A 9,464-nucleotide genomic window follows, 5' to 3' on the forward strand; every position below is an offset into this window, starting at 1 on the left:
TCCCCTGAAAATGAGTTGGCAACACTGCTTGTTGTGTAGACGTGCCATTAGACTGCTGGAGGAGAACATGTCTCGTCTCTATATATAAGGAGTTAATGCACGCTGTTGGGGGTCTTTACTTCCCCTCAAGTCAACGATAACACCGCGCTTCACGTTTAGATTGTCACTCTCACCTGCCTTTGTCAGTCACAGCTGAAACGAGCTGTGTGAATGCGCGACACGACACTTTACTCCCATTGGCTGTTCAGTGTTTGAGCGGAACGGTATCGGAGTCCCATTGGAGAGAAACGCAAACTCGGAATCCCGAAGTTGCGAAGTTCGCGAGTGGTGAAATTAAACGATTGCTGACGGAATAACGCCTGCGCAACTCGTCTGAGGCCGTTTGAAGCACGGTAAGCGTTTAATATAACAGCACTCGTGTATATAACCTGGAATGAGTAGGTAAGGATCCTTATTTCGTGCGGAAGAGGGTTGTGTCCATTCAGAATGGCGTGTGGTGCTGCTGAACGCGGAGTTGGTCACCGTGCACAATGTAAATACGCAGCGCATCACCATTATGACAGCGCGTTACCCAATTAAATATGTCCATTTAAACGCGATAAACAATAGGCCAGGAATGCAACGAGGCCGTCCGTCCATGTTTGGTCACGCTCTGAGTGTGGCTTTATAGACTGCAGCAGTCTCTTGTGTATTAGTCGTGGCTTGTGTTTGACTGTTGTTATGTAATAGCTGTAATCGTTATCTTGTTGATTACGTTACATCGGTTCTCTCTAATTGAATAAATAAGGTAAGCACTGCGCCAGTGTGGATTATATAACACGTGTGCTTGGGTTCACCGATCCTTGAGGAATGCAAAAAAAAAAAAAAACCCTGGAAATATTATGTTTGTGCATTGTGAAGCATTGTTGTTTTGTAAACCTGTCCATTTCAAGCGGTATCATCTACACAGTGTTGGGGGTAACGTATTACAAGTAACGCGAGTTACGTAATCGGATTACTTTTTTCCAAGTAACTAGTAAAGCAACGCATTACTTTTTAATTTACAAGAGAATATCTGAGTTACTTTTTCAGATAAGTAACGCAAGTTACTTTTCCCCCCCAATTTATTGATTGACAGCTCTCCTGTCCCCATGTTGAGAGAAATCAGATGTTACTGTAGTTCTAAAATAAATATGAATATGCATTCATTCATCTCACTCAGATTCAATATTCCTCAAAATGAATAAAAAATAATGCAACTCAGAATATGACGCAAACCTGCAATAATTAAATGTTAAACAACACAAATATCCTTTATGCATTTAATCCCATTCTAATAACCAATGTCTGCTTATGACCGTCGATGATCCAGTTCAACCATACTAATAAGCAAAAATTACTCTAGACACACATTTGTGTGTCTTTCGTTTATTGCTGAAGTGTGTTGAGATGACTTCTTCTGCATTCTACTGTACGGACGTAAATTTACTTTTCCTTCAGCCTGTGGCTTATTCATTTCACTTTTGGTGTGAAAAGGCTTTTATATTTGCCAAAAATAGAACTTTTTTATTTTAAAAACAAACAAGCAAGCCATGTCCAGATTTTAAAAGTAACGTAATGCATTACTTATCATAAAAAGTAACTAAGTAGCGTAATTAGTTACTATTTTATGGAGTAACGCAATATTGTAATGCATTACTTTTAAAAGTAACTTTCCCCAACACTGATCATCTATGTGTGGGTTCAAGCTTCCTCATGTGTTTTTCCTTTCCTGTCAATTATTATGTGTCATCACTGTCAAATACAAACACAATGTGTCAAATATGTAATATAAATATTGACAAATAGCATTCGCTTGAATGAATGAGCTTCAGATCACATCTATTGAATTGTCACCAGTCATTTTGGAAATCTTGCATGTTGACTAAATGAAATTGTGCACATTGCATTTATTAAAATAACTATTTTGTGTTTCAAATGTTGCTTGCAACTAATAGGACTCGCTTAATGAGGGTAGTGACAAAGTTGTCAAAAAGAAGAGGCAGTTTTGAAATCTTAGACAATTAACATCTTTTACTGTCAGGATATAGTAGTAATGTTTCTTTGAAAGACATATTTATGATTGACTTAAATTCAGTATATGTTGTAATCAATATAAATGATTGAGTTATGCTCTGAAGACAGGTGGTTTAGGGGTTATTGATAATGCAGAGCCATTGGATGTAACAAAGACGATCCAATAAAATTGCATATTTGTGTTCAGTGATCATCTACGATGAATTTCAAAGTGTAAATATTGCTATTTAAAACTAATTGCAAATGTTGGAAGTTATAGGGTGTGTATTATTGCAGTCAAACATCAAAATCGGTACAGTAACTCTGTTTGCGGAGTGTTAATTATGAAATCAGTACAATTCTTGAGAGAATATTAATGTATGCTACAGCTCATTTTACTGAATATGATGGTCTAGGCAGAACATTAGATACTTGTAGTAAACTAATCTTTCTGAATGTGGTTATCTTCACAATGTAGGTGCTGTACAGAGCCACAAGAGGGCCATGTCTGATAACAGCACCGGCAGCACCGGGTCATCCAGTAATAGCTGGACTCTGCTCTCTCCGGAGGTTTGCAAAACATATTATCAAAATGCTTGTGTTAGTGATATTGTCTCATTTGTATGAATGAATCAGATGTAGTGATGTGCAATTTTGGCTTTTAGGAGGCTGCTGCTGTGGACCCTACAGCACCAGTGGATGATGGGACGGAGAGTATTGGAGATGCACCCAGTCTTTCAGAGGAAATAGCAGGTTATAAACCTAATTGCTCCTTAAAGCTACTTTTTATTTATTTAAAACGAAAAGTCAAATACATTTGTTTGCACTATTGTTCAAAAGTTTGGGGTTAATAAGATTTAAAAAAGAAAATAAAGAAATTAATATTTTTATCCAGTAAGGACACATTAAATTGATCAAAAGTGACTGCAAAGATTGTTGTTACAAAAATAATTATTAAAAAAAAAAAAAAAAATGTTCCTTTGAACCTTTTGTTTATCAGATAGTTCTGAAAAAAAATTTCACTGTTTCCACAACAATAATAAGCAGCACAATTGTTTCAGCTTTGGTTATATAATAAGAATTGTTTCTTGAGCACCACTCAACATATTAGAATTATTTCTGAAGGATCATGTGACACTCAAGACTGAAGTAATGACTGCTGAAGAATGTATATTTGACATCACAGGAATAAATTAGTTAATACATGCATTAAAATAGTTATTTCAAGTTGTTAATATTTCACAATATTACTGTTTTTACTGTATTTTGATCACAGAAAAACACAGCCTTGGTGAGCATAAAAGACATAAAAAAACATTAAAAAATTCAATCAAACTTTTGATCTGTGGTGTATATTAATGTGCTGCTTATATGAACTGTTGAACGAATCAGCATCATCTGAAGACTTTAGTTGTAACACCAATTTGTAGATTTTGTAATGTGAAATGGTGTTTATTTCAGGAAGCTCTTTGGAGGTGAGGTCGCATGACCCCGAACCTCCAATGGTGGAGACCTTTTTGTCAGAGGAGGGTCACCAGGTCAGTGCATCACTGCCGGTATGTACAGCGCATGACGTTCAGTTGTCATTCTCTATCACAGTATTTGTTTTGCACATTTTTTTAACACTGTGCACAAGTATGACTTGTTCTTTAAAGCAGCACTATGTAACTTTTGGTGCTCTAGCGGTTAATAAACAGAACTGCACACATCCCGCGGAAGAACATTCTAACCGGAGCTACTTCTCTAAGTTTATGTCTATAGCGATTCACGCAGGTATGTGTTACTCCGCAGCGGTGACGACCCGACCAGCCTACAATAGTCCAAATATAAGTACTTTTTATAAGTGTACCGTAGTGATTCGGAATAAGACAAAAATGCGGTTTGGAAGATGAATTCATGATGTACTCGCTCATTATATACATTTTGCAAATTTTGAACACAGAAAAAGTTACACAGTGCTGCTTTAAATTCAACCTGAATCTGAATTTTTCCATTGTGCAAGCGATTAAGTCTATTTCATTTGTTCAGATTTCCATTTTTGCATGTAAAAAAACCCCCCGTAAAACACTACTTACATTTGGATCAGAGTGAAGCTAAAATATCTAAATATTTTAATATAATAATAATATTTTTCTCTGTTCATCTACTAATCCTACTAAAAGTGGTGCCTGTCATTTGAATTTGAAGTGCAGATTGACTTTTTCTTGATACTTAAAGGTCCCATATTGTCAAAACTGAAATTTCCTGGCTTTTTTCACGATTACTGAGGTCTAGGGGCTATTTAACTACCATATAAGTTTCAAAACAGTCAGTCCACAGTAAAATGCACACAGCCTGCTTAAAGTTCTAGCTATTTTTCATGAACCGTTGTGACTTCCGTAAAAAGTTGACGTTAGAACTACACAGTCACTGACTTCAGTCACCACCCCGAGCACTGCCCACCGTCCCACTTTCCTATTGCCAAACCCCCAGACAACATCGCGTCCATGCCATTGCCGAGCAACGACAACATGGAAACATGTTGAAAAGTTTAACTTTAACCACTAAACCAGATCGGCCGACTTGTAACTTTACATTCTCACTCAAAGGATGGACGATCTGACAGGATTGTTACTAAGAGGTGGATCACATATAACGTGTATAGTAAAGACAAACTCAACGTGTCTATATCTAGTCATGACTCATGATGAAGTCGTTTTTTTGTCTGGCAGTGGCAGCAGATATGCGATCAAATTTCTTATTTGAGGCTGTATTACGTCGATTCTGGCACCTAACATCATAACAAGATGATATTTTAAGCTCCTTATGTAGCCGAATCTGCGCTGGTTTGAATGGGCCGCCTCCAGTTTCCCCTTTGTTTTGCTGCCTCCAGCAAGCGCTGTGACGTCGGCTGACCCTAGTTACCTGTGGTTGGCCTGGCCGTGCGTCACTCAGAAAACAACAGACCAATCAGAAGAGAGGCTCATGAATATTAATTAGACAGACCAAAATCGACCTGTTCTCAGCAGAGCTCCTGAGAGAGTACTGGTTTTTGGTACTTATACCGCAAATATATATTCTTAAGGACATCAAAACCTAAAATAAAACTCCAGAAAGGTGTACAATATGGGACCTTTAATGCCAAACTGTCTCCTTCCTAAAAGACTAACAATTGTATGTTGTCCGATATCCAGATTTGCCAGGAAACATCCCCGGATTTTTTTGAGAAAATGGCAGCGTCTGGTCATACCGATACAGAGCTTGATTCTGAGATCCATGCTCCTGTCATCCATGACACAATCACCAGTTCTCCCCCTGACAGTGACCTTCTGGGAGCTGCTCCCTTCAGCATCGCTACAGAATCGGCCTTCCAGTTTTCAGACGAGTCAGTCCTTGACGAACCCACTGAAGAGGACGTTACTGATATTTTCCCTGGCCAGCACGTTCCAGTCCAAGAAAGCCCCGCCCCTGAACCAGAGTCCAAAATCCCCTCCACTTCCAAACCATTCAGAGAAATAAGCTCTTCTCCAGATGTCCCTGTTGTTACCGCAGACATAAACCCAATCCCTGAAATCAGTGATTCTTCTGCAGCTCATGTGCTTGATATTCATGCTGATGTACATCCTGCACCTGAAACCCCGCCTCTGGCCACGCCCTCTGAGACTGATACAGGATTTGGTTCCACAGTAGAAAGCCCCGCCCCTGACAGCCCTTATCCGGAAACCATTGGTTCATTTGAGACTGAGGAGGAGGCAACTTTTGAGAAAGAAGACATAGAGCTGCCAGAGAAATTCCCAGATGTAATCAGAGAACCAGGTATGAGGTTAAAAAAATGTTTATTAAGTAATACATGTGAATGAAGATTTTTCTTCCCCCATTACTTCAGTTTCCACCCACTTTTACCATATTTCTGCTTATCTCATTCTCCTGATTTTTTTCTATAATGTTCAGAATCTCTTGGTGCTGAACTTCCAGCAGGTCCCTCAGCAGAAGATGATGGTCTGAGGCTCAGACATGTGCAACCTACCATACTGCTGAAGCGAAGCTCAGACGACGAGGAGGAAGAGGAAGAGGAGGAGTTCAACCTGCCAGCAAGGAAAGAGGAGAAACGAGGTTTCTCTTTGAATCATCTGATAGTAGGAGCATTGGTCCTGCTCTGCGTTGGATCCTTCTTTTTCTCCGGTGAGTTTTGAGTGACACTGACACTGAAATAAAAAAAAAAAAGATTCACAAATGTAAATCACATTCTGTAATGGTTCCTATGAAACAGATCTCACATGCATCAGTTGTGCTGTGCATAGCTGTTGAATAATTCATATTTAGCCGATGGTTATGAGTACACACCTCATTTTACATTAAAGACTATTAATTTCCCATTTTCAGTGGTTACGTTCATGTTGTTATGCCTCCAGGTTCTGTGGTTGACCTGTCTGATGTTAGGCTCATAGTTTGAGCTAGGTAGCAGTATATGCTTGTGTTTGAGCTTGTGGATAGGAGTTGCCCTACAGTGCCTATGGTAGAGTTCGTTCCCATCGCATATTCAAATGTTAACAAATGAGTGGAGAAAAAGGTGCATTTACCTGAGGGCAGCCTCTATCATCAGCTTATATCATCACCGCTGATGCACTGGGCTTAACAGCTGGTTGCTTCTACACCTCCCTTTTAAAGTTGAAGTGTGTAATTTCTGTGCCTCCTTTTGTCAAACAGCGTTCCAGTGCTCAAACATACAGGGAGTTTCCCAAACTTACACTTTTGTTCAGGCTACTCAAACAATCAGATTGCAGTTTGGTGTCACTTGGGGCAAGAAATTGCACACTTCACTGTTGTATTCGTTTAGTTTCAGCAGTGGCTGCCTCACCCTGAAATGGCTTAATGCTGAAATTCTGCTGACATTAAGTTTTTGTAGAGGATGCCAGGGTTACTAAATCAAAAGGCAACTCGATTAGGTTTTTGAGTAAAACTGTCATTTTAAAAGTTTGGGGTCAGTAAGATTTTTTAATGTTTTTTTTTTTCTTTCAAATTTTTGTTCTCTTCTGCTTACCAACAGTGTTTTTATTTGATGAAAAATACAGTAGAAACCGTAATATTGTGAAATATTTTTATAATAAAAAAACTTACTGACCCCAAACTTTTGAGCGTGTTACAGAGAGACCTGGTTCATATGTCCAGACACAACATGAAAAACAATCTAACTCCAGAACTGTGTGACTGCTGTTGCATAAACTACACTGACTTTTACTTGCAGCGGTTGAGTTTTTGACACTAACAGTTTTGTAATTCACTTCATCTTGTCTGTGAAATCTCAAAGAACAGTACAAATCTTTTTTTCTCTCCCACAGATGATTTTGAGGGTACAGAATTAAGTGACCAGGTTCGTGCATTGCTTTATTTTTTGTCTTTGCTCGGTTTCATTATTGCCAAACGTATACAAGTTGATTTCACCTGTGGCATTCTCTGATGACTTGTCTCTGTTTCCAGGAACTTCTTGATAAACTTGCTCAAGAGAATAAACAAATTAATATATTAGAGGCTCAGATTGAGGTTAGTCCTCCAAGTTCCTCAACTTTAACCTTATGACATTAAGTACATCTCATGACATTAAAAGGGAAAACGTCATATACAAAGTCTTTTGGTTCTTTTTCTAAGTGAATGCAATTTTCCACTAAATGGCCTTGTTGCATTGTCTATAGGCTATGTTATTTTCAGATGTTGAACACTCATAGTCTTTCTTTGTCATTGATCAGTCACAGAAAGAGGAGTTGGACCAGGCTCTGAAAATGGCGGCAGATAAGCATAACACTGAGAAGGGAGCGCTGGAAAACCAGAACATTAAGATGAAAGAACAACTGTCTGAACTGCCTGGTTTAAAAGAAGAACTACAGACACTGAGAGCAAGAGTCACTGAGCTCACAAAGCTTACCGGTAGGATGAGAGAGAGGGGGAATGGCACATGAATAGTATTTGAAATGTTAAAACTCAACATTTAAATTTGGACGTAGTGGATAGGGTATGTAAATTTAACAGCCAAAAGACATCTTTTGATTTAACAAGATGAGAATGAGGTTGTTAGCTTTTTTTTCTAGCTTTTACAGTACTTCAAAAGTTTGTTGTCAGTAAGATATTAAAAAAAAATTTATACTTTTATTTAGCAAGGACACATTAAATTGTTCAAAAGTGGCACTAAAGACATTTATAATGTTACAAAATATTTATTTCAAATAAATGCTGTTATTTTGAACCCTCTATTCATCTTAGAAAAAACAATTTCACAAAAATATGAAGCTGCTTCCAACATTGATGATGATAAAAACTGTTTCCTGCACACCATCAAATCAGTATATTAGAATCATTTCTGAAGGATCACGTGAAGCTGAAGACTGGAGTAATGCCTGCTGAAAATTCACAGTAATAAATTATAATAAATTACAATGTTACTGCTTTTACTGTATTATTGATCAAATAAATGCAGCCTTGGTGAGCAGAAGAGACTTTTTCAAAAACATTAAAAAAAAATCTCACCAACCTCAAACTACTCAGAATAAATATTGTTAAAGGGGTCATATGATGCGATTTCAATTTTTCCTTTCTCTTTGGAGTGTTACAAGCTCTTGGTGCATAAAGAAGATCTGTAAATTTGCAAAGACTAAAGTCTCAAATCCAAAGAGATATTCTTTATCAAAGTTCAGAGTCAGCCACGCCCTCCTAAAACGGCTCGTTCTAACACGCCCTCACATGTCTACGTCACGATGTGGGAAGATTTGCATAACACCGCCCAAATGTTCATGCAAAGAAAGAAGGCGTAACTTTTATTCTCGCTGTAGTATTGTTGTTGCCGCCGCCATGTCGTGAAGGCGCTGTATGCTTCGTTGTGAAAGCGAAACTACTTTGTTTGGTCTTCCAAAAGAGGACGATATCCGCTTCGTCATGCCTGGAGCTGATCCGTGCTGGTCGCTGAGGAAATACTACAACTTTGCGCTGTGGATCACCGGATCGGCTTTAACTGTGGATGAAGCAGAGTCCAGCCCGGGGTCATCACATGTCCTTCCGGACACTCCTTCGTCGAAATCGCCGGCCGAGCCATTCTCAAGCCCACCCGCCTCTGCTCACTCTAACCCTCTGGCCGTTCCTCACGCTAGCCCCCGGCCTCTGCTCACTGTAGGCTGCTGCCGCTCACTCTAGGCCTCCATGTGTGAGACGCTGTGTTTCGTTTTGAAAGCGAAACTACTTTGTTTGGTCTTCCAAAAGAGGACACGACTAGAAATCAGTGGTTAAGTTGTATTTACAACACTGTTCCAGAACACTTCAACCCAAATATGCAGATGTGTGCAGCACATTTTATGGAGGACTGTTTACTGATCCTGGGAGAGTAACGTTAGACTAAAAGGCAGTTCTGACTCACGTAAGTATGTTTTCTTTTATCATTTGCCACTGATGATTCAAACGCGAGTTTT

At 38.9% G+C, this 9,464-nt stretch overlaps 1 protein-coding gene across 4 annotated transcripts in view; it reads left to right on the forward strand.

Moving 5' to 3' along the window:
- Positions 1 to 9,464, forward strand: part of LOC107559721 (pre-B-cell leukemia transcription factor-interacting protein 1-like) — a 12,806-nt gene continuing 3,342 nt past the window's right edge. Inside the window, exons 1-10 of one of the 4 annotated variants that reach the window (XM_016243634.1) lie at positions 1 to 392; positions 2,513 to 2,604; positions 2,700 to 2,787; positions 3,496 to 3,590; positions 5,208 to 5,829; positions 5,965 to 6,195; positions 6,426 to 6,449; positions 7,353 to 7,384; positions 7,492 to 7,554; positions 7,758 to 7,935. In XM_016243634.1, coding sequence (XP_016099120.1) covers positions 2,539 to 2,604; positions 2,700 to 2,787; positions 3,496 to 3,590; positions 5,208 to 5,829; positions 5,965 to 6,195; positions 6,426 to 6,449; positions 7,353 to 7,384; positions 7,492 to 7,554; positions 7,758 to 7,935 — 1,399 coding nt within the window. In that variant the 5' untranslated portion in view covers positions 1 to 392; positions 2,513 to 2,538. The remainder of the gene's footprint in view (positions 393 to 2,512; positions 2,605 to 2,699; positions 2,788 to 3,495; positions 3,591 to 5,207; positions 5,830 to 5,964; positions 6,196 to 6,425; positions 6,450 to 7,352; positions 7,385 to 7,491; positions 7,555 to 7,757; positions 7,936 to 9,464) is intronic. The other 3 variants (XM_016243637.1, XM_016243635.1, XM_016243636.1) reach the window with 3 other exon arrangements.

This window comes from Sinocyclocheilus grahami, unplaced genomic scaffold (genome assembly GCF_001515645.1).
Source record: "Sinocyclocheilus grahami isolate Dianchi unplaced genomic scaffold, SAMN03320097.WGS_v1.1 scaffold695.1, whole genome shotgun sequence".
Classification (NCBI taxonomy): Eukaryota; Metazoa; Chordata; class Actinopteri; order Cypriniformes; family Cyprinidae; genus Sinocyclocheilus; species Sinocyclocheilus grahami.